Below are 21,295 nucleotides of genomic sequence, written 5' to 3' on the forward strand. Positions count from 1 at the left end.
CCATCATCACTGATGCTCTGCCTGGTGTGGAAAAGCTGTTACAACCCATCCTTTGACTGAAGGGATGTCAGCTATAAAGGGCCTCTCTGGACACAGGAGGTAGAAAAATACTTTTCATATGTTCATAAGAGCAAGTGTTGTACCCAGATGAAGAAGGTAGGGTTTATTTTTAAAAATTCTAACTCTACAGATACTGCCAGAATCATCCTCTCTCTCCCTCAAGTAAAGAAAAAACTGTGAATCCAGTGTTGCAATGGATAGATTCAGCATAACCTTTGGACAACAGACCCATGAGAGGGATAACAAGTGAACCTTTTGTCTTGTTTCGTAGCCAACTACCTTTTCCACAGTCAGTTCTTCAATAAAGCCATCTCTTTTGGTGTGCAGTACACATGCATATTTTATTATTTTCTGCAGAAGCGTGTGTGTTTGTGGATTGTGGTCCAGGGGCGTTCCTATCTTGCTAGGCAGGTGCCCAGAAAAAATAAAACTGCAGCTTTCTGGCAGAGGACTCAAGAGAGGCTCTAAAATATTACCAAGAAAGTTCCTATCTTTTAAAATTAAGATTGTCATGTGTGAAATCTTGGGTAGAGCTAGACAGGACTTTGGATTTCTTAATGCAGTGTAAATCTGTAATAGTGGGCCAGCTCCTTGTAGTTTCCTGATAGGATTTTGAAAGTAAATTGCAATGAAAACGGGAAAATGCTGGTTTTGTTTTACTGCTGTTGTTTCTGTGGTATGTTTTCCTTAAATACATCTAGGTTTTTTTCATAGTGACAGCCTTTTTTGGTACTGGAAACATAGCTTCTGTTAACAGGTAAATTTTATTCATTGAGATAGAGGGTACAAAAAATTTCTTCTTCAGTTAATGTACTAAATATAAATTTGATTAGCCAAATCAGGGCAGCAGAATTAAAGCAATAGTCAGTGGAATATAATGGTAACAATTTGTTTTGTTTCTGCTCTCTATACCATATTCCCTGAGAACCTGAGCTTGTTGGCTACAAAGTTGCCTCAATTTCCATTGGAAGTTGTTGGCATCATGAGCAGAGAGAGCTCAGCTGCTTAGCAACAGCATTGCACCTCAAAATACTTGAGCAAACAAAAGCTGTAGAGAGAGAAAAGTAGGGTAGGTTGTCATTGCTAATTTAATATTTGAGCAAGAGAAAAGAAAGTTGAAAGCCTTGTTTAAAAATTTATATACTCCTGAATTGCAGGCGTAAGGCAATGCTCAGGTTTTTTAATGGTAAATGCCATTTCAAGGATACGTTGTAATGTCTTTTTCATGTTTCTCTAGTTTTGATCCTGCTTCTGTCTATTGTTTCCTGACGGTGTTCAGTCCCTTCATGATGGGAGGCTTGCTTTTGCTGAAGGTTAGTGATCTACCTTAGTGAAATTTTCTCAAAAGAACTGCTTAATATGTGTCAACTACAGGGTTGTTACTTTGCAGTTTACAAAAAATATATATGTATTTGAGCTTCATTAACCTTTAACCATGTGAGAAGCTTTCAATAGATGAGCAGAAACAAGAGATGGATCCTTTAGTTTCCCAAAAGAGAGAAGATAAAGTGCATAGAAGTACAATTTAACTTCATTAGATCAGTTTATTGCATTAAAATGGTAATTTAAAATGTTGAAAAGACTTAAACTATGTATAAAAGTAGAAGCTTTTCCTATAGTACAATATCTACAGAAACACCGAGGATATGTATTTTTATCAGCCCTGTCTACATTACTCTAAAATACTATACTGATTAGGTTGTCATTTTACTATCAGTACTGTTTTTTATATTTTTAATTGGTCTGTCAAAGATTGGATTGCACTTTTTGTTTGCGGGCATGATGTGAGAGCTCTTTTCTAATACTTATGTAAAGAATCTGCTAGAGGGGTAAGGAGGCAAACAGGAAGTGAGATAGAGAATTTATGGGTTATTGCTACAATAGGCAGTGTTTCCTGCCTCTGCCTTTCTGCTGCTTCTTGTCCCAGAGAAAGCAGACTTAAATTACAGGTATGCTGCACGTTATAATGTAGGACATAGGTCAATAATGCAAACCTCCTGCATGCAAAAGAACAGGTTTTAGCAGTGCATTTGCACTGCTAACTTATGAATTACAAGAACTCTGGAAAGATCTGAAGGCAACATTCATATTTCTAACTTGTTTGCTCCTGTTTTCTTTTTTTTAATTACTGAACTGTTCACATTTGCTTGGCTTGGCTTTGGAGGGGCAATGTCATCCATGCCCTACTGAATATATTCTGTACTGAAATATTTTTGTGGTTGAGATGAGATTACGCTTGGAACTGTGCAGCCTGTCACATGAGATATTGGATCTGAATGGTTCTGTCTTCTGGACTTTTTGAAATATTTATCACTGGTGCTAAAACGGATAAATTAAGTGGGGATCATTAATGTGCTTTAATTATAGTTTTCCATATTTCTTCATGGCTTATTTCATTGCAGTTCAGCTATAATAATGAATGGGGTTTTTAAAATTCATTTCTTAAGCATTCTTCCTGCAAAATGAGTTCTACCCTTTCTTGCCAATATTTTGTTTTTGTAACATAGGCATTCTATGATAATTTCAAAACCAGGAAAATGTTTCCACAACCTACCAGGTTGTTTTATAAATATGTCTGTAAATGATAATGCAGCTTGTGTTTTAAACAGGTTGTGATCCCATTTGTTCTGGTATCATGTGCTTTTGAAGCTGTGCAAGTCACAACACAACTGTCTTCTAAAAGGTACAGTAAGTGCTGTATTTCTGCATTATTAAGGGTTTCAAATCTATTATGAAGGAATTCAGAACTGTCAAATCTCAATCTGTATTGTTTTATTTAAAAAAAAAAGTAGATCACATTGTTACTATGGTTTGGATTTTTCAGTGATTTTTGCAAGCTCATGAGTTCTTTTTGTGGTGATAAATGAATATAAATGGAAGTGTTGGCCCTGTCTGGAACAACCAAATATTTAATATTCTTTGTTGACAGTACACAGAAGGACCAATTTTACTCATAATGTAGAAAAATGAGCAGAATTTAAAATCTTACTTTTGTTTTATATTGCACCTCTGCCAATTGTCCAATATTTTTTAAATAACACATTTATAATGGAACTAATTTACAGCTTTGTAGCGCTGACCTCACCAGAAATAGCGTTTTTTTAAAAAAAAAGAAAGGCTATATGCCCTTTCATTGCATTTCAGTGCTGTTCAGTGTTTATCTTTTTGTTTGCAGTAGGATTAGATGGCTGCCAGTCTTTTCTCTGTCTCTGAAGACTTTTCAGAGAGAATATAGATGGGGTACCCAGCCTCACAAAAGTGCTGTATCTGGGACTTGGACTGCCCTCGCTCTTTTCACTGTCTTGAATTTTTTATTTTTGCAACTGTTACCTTTCCCTACCCCTTTCAGCACACCCAGTGCACTTGGCTGAATCCTCTGCTCATCAGGTGGGATTACGAAAGGGGCTGGGGTGGAAGAGGTCCCTGTTAGCCACATGGGTTTGAGCTTGTCTGGAGTATGGGGTCTGAAGTCCTTCAGAGGGATCACAAGGACTCTGTGCTGAGCAGGAGAAAGCTGCCCTTGCTTAGTGTGATACACTCTGCTTTTCTGTGTGTTTTCATTCTGCCTGTTTATTTATACAATGCCACCTGGTACTAACGAGGGACATGGCAGCCTGAAATCTGACTTCTTGTTGGAGAGGAAGCACAAGGATCACCATCCCTTTTACCTTCTCTCCCTTAGCTGTCTTGGCCTGCCTGTGGACCTGAAGGAAGGGCAGTCATCCTCCTCACTAAAGCTTACACAGAAGCAGGGCTGCAGTGAGGAATCAGGGTTGCTCAGAAGACCTAATGGGTTGTGTTGCTAGGGTTTAGATATCACAAAGGTCAGCACTTCCCTATGTGTGAACTCTTGCCTGGGCAGCACCAGTGATATTGCAAGCTTTTATGGAATGTGCATCTGACTGTGTGAGAGGGGAAATGGCACCAGCTTCTTATCCAGGGGATATGAGTATGTCTTTGCTGCTTTATGAGGCTGTGGTTGTAACTCGGGGTGGTGTTTGTGCCAGCTTCATTTCACCATGCTCAAGGGGAGCAAGGAGGAGCAAGGCAGGAGCTGCAGGATGAGCCCAGGCTCCCTGGAGAGGTGGTGCTCTGATTGCCAGTGCATCCCAAAGTCTGTGCTGCACTCTTCATTGCTCTTGCTGCCCCTGCTAGATAAACTAAGCCATCACAGGGGACAAGCTTGGCTTTGTAATGTATAAACAGGCTCTGAAATGAGTGTTGTCATTCTGTTGTGAAAGGCTTCCTGCTGCAGTTCAGAAGGACACAAAAATAGATTTTTGTGATTGGGACAAATTGCTCCTAAACTTCCCATTTACAGATTAAAGACTTTTTTTTTTTTTTTTCCTGTTTGGGGGAAATGTTCTGTCAGAATATGTTTTTAAGGCTTGCCTGTGAAAATGGTCCTCTAGTTGAGAGCCTCCTATGCACTACAAGATTCAAACATTCTATCTGAGCTATAGATGAGTGGATAGAAGCCTTTTAGTGTATCTACTGAGTCAGTTTGTTGCAGCTGTATTTACAAATGAAGCACAGCTGACATGGGCAGTATCAGAAGCTTCTTCATCAGGAGGCATTGGTATGGGTATCCCCCCAATACATTCTTGTGGAATGCTGCAGGATTTCCCAAAACGGCTTCATGAATTTATGGTAGCAGTACTGATAAATTAACTGTGTTCTACTTAGAGATTTCTCTGTTAATGGGTTGGCTGTTTGCAGCATTGCTTTAGTGTCATTAACTTACAAACTAGTTTTAACCAGTTGTAGTAACTGATTTAATGTAATTAGGATTTACATAGTTCAATGAAAAGAAGATTAGGTTAATGGGGGAAAAAATAGCTCTGCATACTCCCTTCTTGTTCTTTTTACTGGCTGCAGCCTACTTTTCCAGAAGTAATCTACCACCTGACAGAGAGGCCCATGGGTTTGGGAGCATGCCACCAAAACACAGGGCATTCCCAGAGTAGCCTACAGGCACCCAGAGATCTGGAAGAGGGGCAAGCACCTCCTTGAGTAACCCCCTACCTGCCAGGGTGGTTGTCAGGATAGGACTGGTGGGCTCGTGTGTCTGTCTGCCTGTGCCAAAGAGCTTTGCTTACTCCTGAGTCCATCATGAAATATCAAAATCACCTTTTTTTGGTCTAACCAGCACATGAGTTCCCTTCACCAGGGGTCGGCTGTTTGAAGGATGCTCTTGTTCTTCAGGAAATGACTCATGTTATATTTCTCTGTTATAAAACTGAAACTGTTAGCATGAAAGATCTTTGTCAAGATGGGTGGGATTAGCAATGCTGGATGTTCTAGCCATATATTTTAACTGTTCTCTAATATGTTTCAACATATCTGACTGGTTGAAAGGCCAGTGTGAGAAGTCATATTTTATTAAAACCCGCACGAAGATATTAAACTTTGTGACATCTGTAGCCATGAATAAAGGTTGATGGTCTGGTTCTTTTTTTTTTTTTTTCTCTTTGCAGCCTTTTTCTCATTGTTCTTGTGATTTCAGACATTATGGCTTTGGTAAGTTGCTGTTGCACATTCTCTCAGAAGAGATCAAGAAGCAGAGGGCTCTTCTAACTCTGCCTTGAGACATCTGAATTTGTTTCAGACTTCAAAGTTTTTGTAACTAGGGCAGTGAATTGGATTGAAATCCTAGCTTAATTTAGAGATAAATCTCCTCCAGTCACCACTCTTTGAATTTCATGTAATTAATGCTTCTGAAGAAGCAATATTCTCATAATAAGAGACAAAAAAGTATTAAGTTATCATTCTAAGTTTTTCATGTGTTTTCCAATCAAATTCTTAGGAAGAATTTAAATAAAAATATTGGGTTTAGCTGTGTGCAGGGTTTAGTTAATTTTTCAGGAACCTATTACTCACTCCACCATCTTCTCTTCAAAAAGAGAGGGAAAGAAGAAATGTTAGATTTGTCAGATTCCAGGAGATCAGCAGCATCCAGAAAGACACTCTATGCCTTTGTAATAACCCACTAGGAAATTCTCTCTTCAGAAATCTTGTGTAGTAGTCAAAACCAAGATAACTAAAACAACTGAAAGTTGAACAATATCCCAGTATAAATTTTAGAGATTAAAAATATGTTTTCATTTTGGCCACAAGCTGTCTTCAACCTAGCAAGTAGTGTCCCTGGATATCACAAGGTAAACAGAAACCTTTCCAAAGCAGCAGGCAGAGCTGGTGTTCTCACTTTGCACACACTGGGTTACTTTTGTCCCTTTGGAGTAAGCATTCCTGATGTGACTTCCTTGTACAGTGTGATCTGTGAATCTCACCTCGCAGGAAAAACAGAGGGTAAAAAACCAAATCATGACTAATTTGTCTGTACAAGGACAAAAGGGGAAGGTACAGTTTTGTGTAGTTCCAAATAAATCTGTGTGATTTATCTGATTTTTTTTTTTATAATTACCACAGGAAAAGGATTAAAATACCAGTAAACTGCACGTATAGCATTTGAATTAATAAAATTAGTGTAACTCAACCAAAAGAAGAGTGCAGGCATGTACTAGTGTTCAACAAGACCCAATGTATCCAAGTTTTATATCTCACATACCCTCCTATTTTGGTTTAACCATTTTAAGAGTTAGCAAGTACGTACTTGGTGTATAAAACCAAAAAATACCACCACCAAAACAGCTTGAAATGCAGGAGCTGTGTGAGTTTCAAGGACTGAGAAAATGGGCAATAAAAAACCCAACAAACAAACAAAATAAAAACAAAAAACCAACAAAAAATCCCAAAGAAATAAAAACAAACCACAAAAAATTAAAAAAAAAAAAACAAAACACATAACAAAACCAAAACAGAACTGGTTTGTGGTCTCCAATCAATGTAGCCACCAGCTAGAATTTGAGAGATTCATTAGTAGACAACTGCTGTCTTCTTCCACCATTATTCCCAGTTTACAAGTGGGGAACTTCCAGAGTTGTCCCAAGAAATTTGTAGAATTCCCTGAAGGCAATATGCAGCCTTCTCTTTAGTACTGGGTGTTATTTGGGATCCCATTACCTCAAGTAATAACGTGGCTTGGGTTTCCTTACTTAAAAAATTACATGCTGATAATCTGTTTCATACAAGCCCAGCTTGACATAACTTAGTTCATCTTTAGCTGTTTGTGTTTGATACCATGTTAAATCTGTTTATGGCTCATACACTGGTCTTTCATTTGGTCCAAATGAGCATTCATGGAAAGGTTTTGCCCTTGTTCTACTTGAAGAATTGCAAACTTAGAGTAAGCAGCCTGAAAACTTGGGTTTTAATTCTGCATTTAAAATTATGCAATTTTGATGTGTAGTAATCAAAGTTATTTTATTTCCTAGCATTTTTTCTTCCTGGTGAAAGATTATGGAAGCTGGCTGGATATTGGAACGAGGTACAGTATTATATTTTTAACCTCCATTGCATTTTTAAAAGGCCCATAAATTAGTATTAATATCTATCTACTCAGAACTCTTGTAATTTTTTTCAATTACTTTCCTTAGTCAAATGCTCCACAATGTTCTTCCTACTTACAACATAAGTGCACACATATATGCATGTGTATGTGTATCCAAAGCTAAAATGTGGAATAGCTGTTCCAGAGCAACAGGTGTATAAGTAATGAATCTAGCATGGCAAGAAATACACTTAGTAGGATTTGTATGATTTCTAAAGATCAATAATTACACACATAAAATAATTATTGTTGTGTACTTTAATTAGTTGTAATCGTTGTTAAAATAACAATTTCTCAAGATCATTAATTGTCTTGAATCTAGTTAAGCTTCCATATACAGTCCTCTGTGAGTTAATGAACCTTGTACAGGTACATTGGTGGCTACCAAGATCCATGTATTTATCCTCCTCCTAGTTTAGGAAGAGTAAATCTGGATCATTTGAACATAGAAATCACATCTAAGATACAAGAATTTGCTGCTCCAGAGCATACATCATTAGGTAGGTTTGCAGAACTCTTATTTGTGAATAGCTCAGAAACAACACATGCAAGGAATACACATTTCAGATTTACCTTCCCTCTGTTGAGAAAATAGATAATATGCTGTAATAAGCTTAGTAGGAAATGTGTTGTTAATGATCCAGCCAATCTGATCAGTTAACACTATTATTTAAACAGAGGTTGAATGGTGACCTATTGTTAATATTCTGTTTCATCTACAATTACTCTGTGCTTTACTGAGCCCAAACATTCCCTCCAGCTCATGCATGTGTCTACACATCTGCACACATCTATTCTCCCTGTTCAAATTCCTGCTTGTAGCTACCTTTTGAAGGTTCCTAATGGGATGAGAAAAATAGTTAGATCAAACAGTGCTTTAGCATCACACTTCCTTGCTGTGGCCAGTTTATGGTAAATCAGCTGGCCTCATTCTTTGGTTGAAATTCCTATGCAGATTAATAAGGATATTAAAGAACTCAGAAAAGCTCTGTTGTGCTGGGCAGGAAACTTTAATTGGGAACTAGCAAACAGAAATATAAATTCTTAAAAGTACCTAAAAACTTCATCTCTGATATGCAGTCTTCATACCACAGACATTTACAGCACAGATTGTTGGATCCATTTCAACTGGAAATTTGCCTTTTCCCAAAGAGTTTAGGGGAGCTCATTATGCACATCTGTAATTCTGCCATTACATGTGTGTGTTTTGAGCACTGAGGGAAGCACTGAAAATATCCTTTCAAAAGAATAATTTGTGATTAATATTTAACATGCTAATGCATAATGCTCAGGCAGCCTTAAATTTGTCATTACTTCACTTTGCCACCTACATCATTTTATTATAGTCTCTTTATGTCTTGTATGTATGTGTGTGTTTGCACATAAGATAAAAATGCTAGGTTGCATAAGAAAAGAGGTGAAATCATAGGCAGAGAAGTGAAGTGGTCCTTCTTTTACCTTGTACAAGCTTGGCAAAATTAAGTGGGCTACAGAGAAGATTTTTTTGTTGTTGTTGTTAGTTACTGAAAGGGAAGATAAGCTTCATGGGGTTCTGGACAACTCTAGAATCCAGTGGGAGAGAGATATTAATGTGGCTTTTTCCTCTCCTCAACTGCAGTAACAGCTCTGTGGCATTCCCATTGCAGTGTTGTCTGTTGTTGTGTTGACAGCAAGGTCTGAAAATATCCCATTTCAGTTGACATTTTAGGCTTTGCCAAAATTTTCCTGAGAAAGCTGAATTAGTTAAGGAAATTAGTATTTTTTTGTTTGGTTTGGTTTGGTAGAGTTTTTTGGTTGGTTGGGTTTTTTTTGGTTTTGTTGGGTTTGTTTTCCTAATTTTTTTTAAACTTTTTTTTGTAGCATTGATAGGAAGTGTGTGTATGTGTGTGTGTGTGTGCAAATATCAGATTTGTTTTATATTACTAGTTACCACTTCATTGAAATCACACATGGAAAAGCAGCAATTTAATTGCCCATTGAAGATCCATTTCTCTAGAGTCAGTCAGAGTGCAGTGGTATTTGTAATATATTTGCAAAGCTGCTTAAGTATATGTCTTTTTTTTTTCTTTCTTTTTTTGTGTGGTGATAATTTTTTATCAATTTTCTTATTATCACTCTTCAAAACTCTGTATGTCCTGAGTTTTACTAAGAATGTTCAAGTTCAGGAGGAAACCATCATTAGGCAATACTTGGGTTTTCAAATACAAGTCCTCAAAATTTTCATGTGTGAGAGCTGGTTTTAAATCCTTTGTGATAAAAAGACCACCTTCACTGCTTTTATTTATGGTGTTGTTTTATTTCCTAGTGGATCTCTCACTGTCTGGATGTAGGGTTTGTTAGCTGACATATTTCCTTCTTTTTTCTTTTAATTTCACCTCTGACTCCTGCCTTTTCAGAGAATCATATAATGGTTTGGGTTGGAAGGGACCTACAGATTGTTGAGTTTCAACCCTTCTGTCATGGGTGGCAGGGACACCTTCAACTGGGTTGTTCCAAGCCCCATCCTACCTGGCCTTGAGCACTTCCAGGGAGGGGACATCCACAGCATTCCCTGGGCAGCCTGTGTCAGTGTCTCACCACCCTCACAGAAAACAATTTCTTCCTAGTATGTAATCTAAATGTACCCTCTATCAGCTTAAAAACACTCCCTCTTGTAGCCAGGGGGGGTTTGGTCTCTTTTCCCAGGCAACTCTCAGCAAGACAAGAGGGCACGGTCTTAAGTTGTGCCAGGGAATGTTTAGGTTGGACATTAGAAAGAATTTCTTTACGGAGAGGGTGATCAAGCATTGGAATGGGCTGCCCCGGGAAGTAGTGGATTCTCCGTCCCTGGAGATGTTTAAAAAGAGACTGGATGTGGCACTCAGTGCCATGGGCTGGGAACTGCAGCGGTAGTGGATCAAGGGTTGGACTTGATGATCTCTGAGGTCCCTTCCAACCCAGCCGATTCTGTGATTCTATCACTTACACGCCTGTGCAAAAGTCCCTCCTCATCTTTCCTGCAGGCTCCCTTCAGGTTCAGAAAGGCTGCTATAAGGTCTCCCGGGAGCCTTCTCCAAGCTGAACAACCCCAACTCTCTCAGCCTGTCTTCATAGGAGAGGTGCTCCAGCCCTCTGATCATCTTTTTGGCCCTCCTCTGGGCTCCTTCCAACAGGTCCCATCTGCTTTTAGGTCAGGGGCTCCAAAACTGGACACAGTGCTCCAGGTGGGAGCTCACATGAGCTGAGTAGAGGGCAAGAGTCACCTCCCTTGACCTACTGGCCATGCTTCTTTTTATGCAGCTTAGGATGTAGTTTTATGTCTCTTCCTACCGTGCTTTAACCACATCACATGTCATGTTACCATGCCTCATATCTGCTGTAATAATGTCATGTCTTTCTTCTCCTTGGTGAATTCAGTATGCCACTTCAGTATTGTCTGTGAATGTGAAGAGATTTCTGCTTTTCCCATTCTTCCAGATCATTAATGAAATGCTGAGTAACAAAAGATCCAACACAGTCCTGTGTTACCACATTCAGCAAATCATCAATGCACCATTGATTCCCTCCTCTCAGTAAATTATTGATTACCATAAATATTTATAGCTTCCTAGAAAGTTTTAAAGCCCCTTTACTTAGAGGGCATGCCAAAAATCAATGTGAACTTGTTTTTCAGAGTGCTTTTCATTGTTTTGCTATAATAATAGGATAATCTTGTAGTGAATGCAGTGGCTTACATGAGCTTCTGAGGTCTGCTAGCCTTACTCTCTCTACCTGTATATCTTGAGGTCACCATAAATTGCATCATATGCCCTAGAAGAATACATCAGTACATTTCATTGCATCATACAATTTCATCATTACATTACATTAGATAATAGTGTTGTTTTCCTAGTATTTCTGATAAAGAGAGATCATGAGAAGTTTGTTCTGACATTTATTTTTTTTTAATAACAGAAAAATAGAATAGCTAGCTTTTCAGCTTCTTTGTCATTAAAACAATTTCTCTATGGCTTAAAAGGTATGTTTATCTATCTGTAGATCTCTATAGACAAAGATATAGCCTTTAAAGCCTACTGTATAACTATAAAGTATATGCAATTTGTAAATAGCTGTATATTCAGATAGTTAAGATAAACCCCAAAGCTTTTTTATATGACAGTAAAATATATTTTTTTGCAAACACATATTGTGCTGCTCCCTCTTTTTATAACATTTACTGGAAGATAAAGAGATACAATCTTAGCTCTTCTGCAGTTTCAAAGTTCAGGGGACATAGATAAAGCACAGGAGACTGTTTTTCAGGTTTTAGGATAACAGAATGGGCTTCAGGTTTGTGCTGCTGGGGCTTCTAGGTCTGGATGTTAAACCAAAAGTCATGTAACTAGGAGGAAAATCATGTTTACCAGCAATTTCTAAAACAAGAGCTAGGAGTGATGTGCTTTGTTTTGTGTTCAATAGAGGAGAGAGGGAGTGGGATCCTGGCTGTAAATGAAGTAGACTTAAAATTCAGAATCTAAATCTGGGATCTTAGCATGTGCTTTGGAATAATCCCACAGTTCAAAGTAGCATGTTGTGTAGAGACAAAAAGTCCTTGGACTCTTCTGGAGAGTGGTGTTCCAAGTCCTTTCACAAGTTGGTTTTGTTTTACTAGTTTTATTGCTAGTTTTTAAATTGCTGTAGTTAACTTACTCCATCTTCCTGCCTTCCCAGCTGATAATCAAGTCTGCCATCTCAGGAATAAGTGTGTCTTGAGAGAAAGCCATGTTTTAGAGCAAGATTGATTTCCCCCCCTGCTTCTCCCCCCCCACCCACCCCCAATTTTTTACTGATCTTGGATTCTTCTTGTTAGTACTACTTTGATTAGTAGTTGTCACGAATGTACATTTACATGAACAAAGCCAGGAGTTGGTTGTACTTCATGTTCTCCTTTAGGTTTCTTGCTACTGAAACAGGTGTCTTCCTTCCTGATACAAAATTTTCCTGACACCAGCTTTGCTTGTTGACTTTGATCCATCCATAGTGCACTCACCTTACTTCAGATCATCCATGATCCTCTACAACAGCTGCCTCCATCATTACCTGTCCCTGCCCATATCATCCTTTATAAGCATTGCCCTGCTGTTCCACACTATGCTGTTCTCTTGTACCCATTTAATGTCTCTTCATCCACATGGATCTAACTTGTCTAAAGCCTGGGATGTTGCTCCTTTCTCTTATTAGCTCAGGTTTGACTTCTGATGGAGGAAGATGGTCTTAAGAATTACCCAGGTCACTGTAACTACAGATGCAGTCACAGGGACAGTTCTGGGCTGTATAGGGATCAAGATTTTATTACTGCTGTTGTGGTATATACCTGTAAGAGTCTTGCTTTGTTTAACTACAGCATTATCCCAGCCTGAGAACTAATTTAGCAAGCAGAGCTGCCTGCAGACACTGCAGAACCATTTGCTGGTAGCCCTAGAGGTGCTGACTGTTTGCGATTATGTGACAAGTGGACTGAAATTATTTTTAAACATGCTCTATAGTATAATATATGTATATAGTTCTTTACTCTGAACATCTGGTATTTTAATAAAGCAGCATAACTGTTCAGTCTTTTGCGGCATAGCAAGGGAGAGGTGTGTGCAGCACTCTTTTTTACAAAAGAAAGGAAGACCCAGTCCCTTGACTGACAGGTAGCTAAACAGAGTTTGTGGAGTTTTTCCTTTTGAGAAAGCGCTTCTCTGTGCCCTCCAAAATAATTGATAAGCATCCACATCTGGAAAAGCTCCTTTTGGGGTGAACAGGAACTCCAGTGCACGTGTAAGGGCCATGCTGATGGCAGCAAGTCGACAGTCCTCTGCTGGCTGTCTCAGGGTGTCTGTAGGAATAAAGGTGAGGTCTTCATTTGGCTTCTGATTTTGATGTTTCTCTTTGAAGCTTTCTTTGAAAGCGAGAAGGAAAGTGGTGTTGGTCCTTACATGAAAAACTACAAATTCTGGTGCCAGGTGAGAAGGAAAGTTGAAGTGTTGAAAAGTTGAGTGTAATGCATGCGCCAGCTGTTTACGAGGCTGGCTGTTTCCTTAAGAGCAACACCAGCTTCTGTACCAGGTGATATTGCACAGTTCCTAAGGGCATGTTACACCGTGATGATAAATGTAAGGAGGGTCTGACTCAGTTGACAAGATGTTCTTTCCCATGCAAAACTGAAACTGATCCTGTAACACACCCAGGAGAACTTCCGAGGGCACCTCTTGAAGGAGTTGTGTTATCTTAGTTATTGTGAATGTGCTGTGAACTACAAAGTCCAAAGTATGTTCACCAGGTGAAGGTTGCTTTGTGCCTGACTTCATGCTCTCCCTGTGTCAGCTTGCACGTTCCCCACAAACAGAGCAGGGGTATGGCTCTTGTAGTGAATACTTTAAGTTGCACCATGTAGAGGTGGAAGTTCACAGAGATGCAAGGTGCAGGCTCTTGGGATGGATTATGCTGGTTGAGGTCTGAGCCTGTTTGTGCTGGTGGGGTTTTGTAAATGATGTCTTAAAAACCTATGTTTTTGAGGAAGGTATTGGTCAGAAGTCTCACACTACAGAAACAGAAAAAATCTGTAGTATGAGTGAAAGCCCTTTCAATGTTCATCCGCTTTGGCCAGAGCACATCTTTGCCCCTGTACTCAGCCCTGGTGAGGCCACACCTCGAGTACTGTGTCCAGTTCTGGGCCCCTCAGTTCAGGAAGGATATTGAGGTCCTGGAGCAGGTCCAAAGGAGGGCAACCAGGCTGGTGAAAGGACTCAAGCACAGATCCTATGAGGAGAGGCTGAGGGAACTGGGGCTGTTCAGCCTGGAGAAGAGGAGGCTCAGGGGAGACCTCATCACTCTCTACAACTCCCTGAAAGGAGGGTGTAGCCAGGGGGGGGTTGGTCTCTTTTCCCAGGCAACTCTCAGCAAGACAAGAGGGCACGGTCTCAAGTTGTGGCGGGGGAGGTTTAGGTTGGACATTAGAAAGAATTTCTTTACTGAGAGGGTGATCAGACATTGGAATGGGCTGCCCCGGGAAATAGTGGATTCTCCATCCCTGGAGATATTTAAAAAGAGAGTGGATGTGGCACTCAGTGCCATGGTCTGGTAACTGCAGCAGTAGTGGATCAAGGGTTGGACTTGATGATCTCTGAGGTCCCTTCCAGCCCAGCCAATTCTATGATTCTATGATTCTATGGTTACTGGAATCCTGGCTGTGGAAAAGCTCCCAGTCGTCAGTGAATTTTTTGGATTAGTTGTTTTTCTCTCACAGTGGCTCAGCTTTGTTAGAGGGCTGGTGCTTCTCTGCTTCACAGAGCTAAATTGTGTGAGGCTAGGGCCAGGGTTGTCACAGTCTTGGGGTCATGAGGATTGATAGCATCGGCATTATGAGCTTTACTGCTCTTCTGTGGCTAAACTCTTAAACTGAACGAGTCCTCTGGCAGAAATTCCAGGTCATTAAACCTGCAAGTGCTCTTTGCAATCCTTTTTTGTGGCTTCACTGAGTCTGAAGTTATCCTACTCATCCTGAAGAGCCATCTGCTTTGAAATAGTGGAGATGGGTGGGTGCATCAGGAGGTATGAAAACCTTTCATGTTAAACTGTCAGTGTCTTCAGTAGTCCCAGGAGAAAACCAAATGGTTGCATTGGATGTGTGATGGACACAGCTGCTTCACCTACAGATCTAGCCTGAAGTCTGTCCCTGGTTTTCTTGATAGCTAATAATTTAAATTAATAGCAGCTTGATTCTGACATCAAACACAGGATGCTGAATATCCTAGGTCATATTGTAGTCCTGACACTAAATAGCCCATCTGTAACACTAGTGAGCATCAGGAACCAGAATTTGAGCAAGTGGAGAATAAACTCTCTGCTCATTATTGTTTTCATCAGTAGTGACTTCAGAACTTTCCAACTCAGAAGGTGCATCTTCATATTGCGTTTGTTAGCCTCTCTTGAACTCGTGTGTTTAATCTCTTTGAAACCACGTGTTACCATGACTGAAGATTCTGCCATTTTTAGAATGCTGAGTGAATAAGTAGTGGGCTTTTTTTCCTTAAAGCTGATGATCACTGGAATAGTGTTTTCTCTGGAAAATTGCACTTCAGCTGACATAAATATGAGTTGTCTTACTACCAAGGAGTATTTACCTCATGGCAAGTTCTCCCTAGATTCTGCATTATCAGTTCTCAGCAAATGGAAGTTTTGAAATAGTTTCAATCACACATGTTAAAATACCCACTTGAATGAAAAATACACTCCCTATCTGTTATTTGCTTGGTACATGCTCAGTTGTGTTTTCTGTTGTGCCCACCATTTTATTGTGTCACAGACTTAGGATTTTACGTGATAGTGCTGCTATAATAGTTGTGTCCCAGGAGCAGCATATATAAAATGACATACTGGGCCAATAATTAGTCCTAGTTGAAAAAAAAGATATCCAGAAGGTTATTTGTCAGGGGTTTTTTTTGTTTGCAAATTTACATTTATCTCTTACTTCTTGTATCTATCTCCTCCTTGCAGCATTAGCCACTATGTGCTGGTGATGTCGCTGACCATATTTATGATGCTGATGAATGGACTGGCCCAGCTGCTAACTACAAAGAAACTTGAACTTCTCAGAAGGACTAAGCACCACTCCATGTGATAAAGTGCTAAATCTTCCTGCTTTGTTCCCATCCTCAGGCTTCTTTGGAACCAGCATCCACCTCTGGAATGTAAATACAAGTTAATGCACTAGAGTGCCAAAATCCTACCTGGGAACTAGAGCACTCTGCTGATACAGGTTAAATGCTGTCCAGCGACTGAAATTTGCATCTAGAGATTGACATTTTGGCATTAATTGGGCTAAAAAAGCCTCACCTTTTCTCTCCCAGTGTACATATTTCTTCAAAATAAAAACACCAACAAAGGTCTTTTTGAAAGAAATCAGCAACCGTCTTTTGGGATTTTTTTTTTATTTTTTTTATTTTTTTTTTTGTAGTCGTTATAATTTGTCTGCTGGCTTTTTGTCTTGCACACGCTCACTCTCTTTGGGAGTCTGCAAAGCCCTAGCTTCGTTTCATGCCTTGCATAAGCATATCTCATTCTAAAGCATAAATGAAATCAGTCTGGGCAGATCACTGATTTGTACGTTGCTGATGTGGTGTATGCATTTGAATATCTCTGAAACTGGCTTCCCTTTCTGCAAACTGTGTCAATGTGCCTGTGAGAATATGCTCATGAGGCAGGTTAAGACTGGTATACTGTGGGGCTGTTGATTGTAAGACAATAGATTTCAGCTAACCTCGGTGTGAACTGCTGCTGGTGATTGTGCTCTCCTGCTGCCTCCTCTGGTTGGGTGAGCCTGGGCAGTATGCCAGCTCAGGTAATTGGTCCAAATCAAAAGGAATCTGATTAAAGAATTGTAAAATAGCATTCAAACAGATTCCCTTGTCCACCTCCTGATGGAGCTGACAGGAAGTTTAGGGCTGATTGTTTCAGTGGTAGCCCAGTTAGATCAGTATGAAACTGCAGTTTGAGTTGGTGGTTTGTGCAGTGAGGCTACACGGAGACTTTTCTTTCTTTCTTTCTTTCCTTGTTTTCATTTCCACTTGTGTTCTGCTCCTGATTAAAAACATCAGATTGGGTAATGGCTGCAGCATGAATCAAACCCAGACATGGGTTCCTTGGTTGTATGCTGATTACAAGTGAGAGCAAAGAGACAGGGTGCTTTGAGGCTCTGCTGTTGTGGGTGCTCCTGGGGACCCAGTAAATATAAATATATTGAGTGAGGTTTGTAGCTTTGTAGCCCTTTCAGCAACAAGCATCAGCTTCCCTACCACTAGCCCACAGCTGGTTCAGTAGCACAAACCACAGTAGTTGCCTATACCTCAATGCTTCTTCACTTCCTGAAGTCATCTATTGCAAGAATTGAACAAAAATTGTATCTCCTGAAGCAAAAATTTTATCTTCTCTTCAGCAGGAGGCCTGCACAGAGGTAGGTGTCCTGCCTTTTAAACAACTTTTTCCATCTATTGTAGCAGCGAGCCTTCTCTCACGGGGACTCAGCTCTTCTCCGGAGCTCTCTTGCCATCCCTCTCCTCAGGTGTCTTCATCTCTTCTTTTCTACTCTGCTTCTGGGAGCATGCCTTTTATTTTGCCCTTCAGCCCCGCCCATTTCCGGCTGGGGCAGGCCCTAATTATTGGGCACAGCCGGGCCTAAGCTCCCAGTTCATTATCAGCGACACCTGAGGACTTGTGGTTCTCTCTACAATCTGTACCATCAATAAATGGACTTTTAAAGCAGATCCCTTTGCACGGTGAAAGAGGTGAGTGAAAGAAAAAACTTTCTTATTTCTCTGCTATTGTACGATGGCATCACTAAAAATTGTGCTATGTAATAGCCCTGTGTCATACTCCCAGCTTACAGCCAAACCTGCCTATCTGGGAGCTGATACATATGGTAGGTGATGCTGACAGCCAAGGCTAGATGTTTGTCATGAGGGCTGCTCCAATATTTTTTCCAGCCATCTGGCATTTGGTCGTGGTCACACGTTTGTTTTAAGGCTCTGGAAACGATTCATCCCTCGGCAGGAAGCTTGGCTGGGAGAAAGCAGTCACAAACCTCCATCTGCTACTTGAGTGCTAGAAAAATATTGTGTCATGGGCCTGCATGCATCATCCATGCAGCTTCAGAGTGCCTCTTGAGGGCATCTGAGCGCTGGAGAGGGGGTCATTTTTCCACTAGGTGGAGGTCCAGTGGTCTTGCTGGGTCTGTTGCTAGCACAGCTCGTGTCAGTCACAGAAGATATTTCGCATTTGTTACAGACTGTACCCACAGGCTTGCACACTGGAAGGTGGGCATGTGCCTGTTGCTGATAGTTGTACCATACAGCCAAGGCAACAAGGAGCTCTGAGCTGGTGGAGAGTTGCTGCCACAGCAAAGACTGTGTAGGCTTGGGAATCTGCCACGTCTGTTCTCCTTGGGTCCAGTGAGTCTCTGGAGGATGGAGGGTTATCCCCATCTCAGCCCCTGTCTGTGGGGTACACTGAATCATTGCAGGGTATTGCAGTGAGTACTGTGAGCATTGCAGTAACTACCTGATGTGTTAGACCTCTGTCTACAGTGTTGTCATTTCAGTAGACACAGATGTAGGCCACTTTCACAGAATCACATAGAGTTAGGGGTTGGAAGGGACCTCAAAAGATCATTCAGTCCAACTCCCCTGCCAGAGCAGGGTCACCTACAGGAGGTCACACAGGAACACATCCAGGAGGGCTTTGAATGTCTCCAGAGAAGGAGACTCCACAACCTCCCTGGGCAGCCTGTGCCAGTGCTCTGTCACCCTCACAGTAAAAAAATTTTTCCTTGTGTTTATATGGAGCCTCCTATGCTCAAGCTTGCATCTGTTGCCTCTTGTCCTATCGTTCAGCATAACGGAGAAGAGCCTGGCACCATCCTCCTGGCTCTCTCCCTTTGTGTATTCATAAACATTAATGAGGTCACCCCTCAGTCTCCTCCAAGCTGAAGAGCCCCAGCTCCCTCAGCCTTTCCTCACAAGGGAGATGTTCCACTCCCTTCATCATCTTGATCACTCTGTGCTGGACTTTCTCAAGCAGAGGGCCCAGAACTGGACACAATATTCCAGATGTGGCTTCACCAGGGCAGAGCAGAGGGTGAGGAGAACCTCTCACAACCTACTGACCACCCCATTTCTAATACCCCCCAGGATGCCATTGGCCTTCTTGGCCACAATTGCTGGATCATGATCATCCTTCAATCCCCCAACACCCCCAGGTCCCTTTCCCCTTCCCTGCTCTCCAGCAGCTCAGTCCCCAACCTGTACTGGTACTTGGGGTTATTCCTATCCAGATGCCAGACTTTACACTTGCCCTTGTTGTAATTCATTTACTTTTTCCCTGCCCAACTCTCCAGCCTGTCCAGGTCCCTCTGAATGGCAGCACAGCCTCCTGGGATGTCAGCCACTCCTCCCAGCTTTGTGTCCTCAGCAAACTTGATGAGAAGACACTGTCCCTCATCAAGGACATTGATATCTTGAACAGGACTGGGCCCAACACTGATTCCTGGGGGACTCCACTGGTCACAGGTCCCCAGCTGGACTCTGTGCCATTGGTCACCACTCTTTGGGCTCTATTGTGTGGCCAGTTTTTAATCCATCCCACTGCAGATTATTCTATCCCACATTTCCTGAGCTTGCTCACGAGGATGTTATGGGAGACTGTGTCAAAAGCCTTGCTAAGGTCAAGGTAGACAACATCCACTCCTCTCTCTGCATCTACCCGTTCAGTCTCAACATCATAGGAGGCCATCATATTAGTCAAGCATGATTTCCCCTTGGTAAATCCATGCTGACTACTCCTGATGACCTTCTTCTCTTCCATGTCCTTAGAGAATGTGCTCCAGAATGAGCTGCTCAATCATTTTTCCAGGGATGGAGGTGAGGCTGACAGGTCTGCAATTGCCTGGATCTTCCTTCTTGCCCCTTTTGAAGACTGGAGTGACATTGGCTTTCCTCCAGTCCTCAGGTACCTCTCCTGTTAGCCATGATCTTTCAAAAATGATGGAGAGTGGTAGGGTGATAACACCAGCCAGCTCTCTCTACACTCTTGGGTGCATCCCATCAGGGCCCAAGCACTTGTCCATATTCAGTTTGCATAACTGAGCTCTAACCCAATCTTCACCCAATCTGACCCAGTCCTTCCCTACTCCAGGCTTTCTCTCTTGTGTCCAAGGTCTAGAGTTCACAAGGCCTGGTCTTAGGAGTAAAGACTGAAGCAAAGAAGTCATTCAGCAACTCTATTATCAGGGCTTCCACCCCATTCAGCAGTGGGCCCACATTTTTCCTGTTCTTCCTTTTACTCCTGATATATTTGAAGAAGCTCTTCTTGTTTCCTTTCACTTCCTGTGCTAGTTTTAGTTCTAAGAGGTCTTTGGCCTTTCTTGTTGCCTTCCTACCTGCTCTGACAACATCCTTATAGTTCTCCCAAGTGACCAGTCCCTTCTTCGATGAGCTGTAAATTTCTTTCCATTTTTCTTTTTTCTTTCCATCTTTTCAACTTTGCCATTGAGCGTCCCAGTCGACATTGCTGGAGTGATTTATTTGTGAAACTGCTGTTTGTAGAGCAAATAAACTGATGGGAGCAACTGAACAGCTGGTGTTGGTGTGTTGTGAAGGAATTGAATGAAAAAGCAGGAAGGTGGGACCCACAGGGCTGCCACCCTGAAGGCACTTCTTCTGCAAGCGTGTCAAAACTGTTTTCTATGACAAGGCCAAGTGAATGTCCTACCTACCAAGAGAAAATACTGGAGATGCATACTCTCTGGCACTGCAGGCTCCCCAGGAGAATGCACATGAGCTCAGGCCTGATGTCTTTTCTTGCCACAGGGGCTGGAAGTCAAGCAGCGTTTCAGCGTACTGCATCCGATGCTGCTCATCTGGGGTAGAAGGAAAAATCTGTGTACTCTGGTGTGCAGGCAAGTGGAAAATGTCTGCCAAAGTAAAGCCTACATCAATTACTCTTTCTGCTTATGGCTTCCATCCTGTCTCTTTCCACAAAGTAGGTTTTGGTTTTTACTTCTGTTCTTGTAAGAACAGAAAGGGGACAAGGAGCGGGGGAGAAACATTTGCAACACACACACTGGTTTTTCCTCAGCGCTGCTCTGCAGGTGTCTGTTCTTGTTTGCCATGTGCTCTGGTTAGGCTACACTGGTAGCAACCTTAGCTGACCTTCCCTTTTGCCCAGCTAGTCCCTTGCATCTCTGTGCCATTTGTGCATTCAGTTTCCAGCTAAGGCCACAGGAGTGCT

General features: G+C 41.3%; 1 protein-coding gene across 2 annotated transcripts in view; it reads left to right on the plus strand.

The window, feature by feature from the left end:
• PIGN (phosphatidylinositol glycan anchor biosynthesis class N) overlaps positions 1–16,414 on the plus strand; it is a 102,458-nt gene extending 86,044 nt beyond the window's left edge. The window contains exons 24-29 of one of the 2 annotated variants that reach the window (XM_071736621.1): positions 762–817; positions 1,298–1,373; positions 2,670–2,743; positions 5,538–5,580; positions 7,395–7,447; positions 16,010–16,414. In XM_071736621.1, coding sequence (XP_071592722.1) covers positions 762–817; positions 1,298–1,373; positions 2,670–2,743; positions 5,538–5,580; positions 7,395–7,447; positions 16,010–16,133 — 426 coding nt within the window. In that variant the 3' untranslated portion in view covers positions 16,134–16,414. The remainder of the gene's footprint in view (positions 1–761; positions 818–1,297; positions 1,374–2,669; positions 2,744–5,537; positions 5,581–7,394; positions 7,448–16,009) is intronic. The other variant, XM_071736617.1, reaches the window with a different exon arrangement.
• Positions 16,415–21,295: the final 4,881 nt, after the last annotated feature.

This window comes from Heliangelus exortis, chromosome 2, assembly GCF_036169615.1.
Source record: "Heliangelus exortis chromosome 2, bHelExo1.hap1, whole genome shotgun sequence".
Taxonomy (NCBI): domain Eukaryota; kingdom Metazoa; phylum Chordata; class Aves; order Apodiformes; family Trochilidae; genus Heliangelus; species Heliangelus exortis.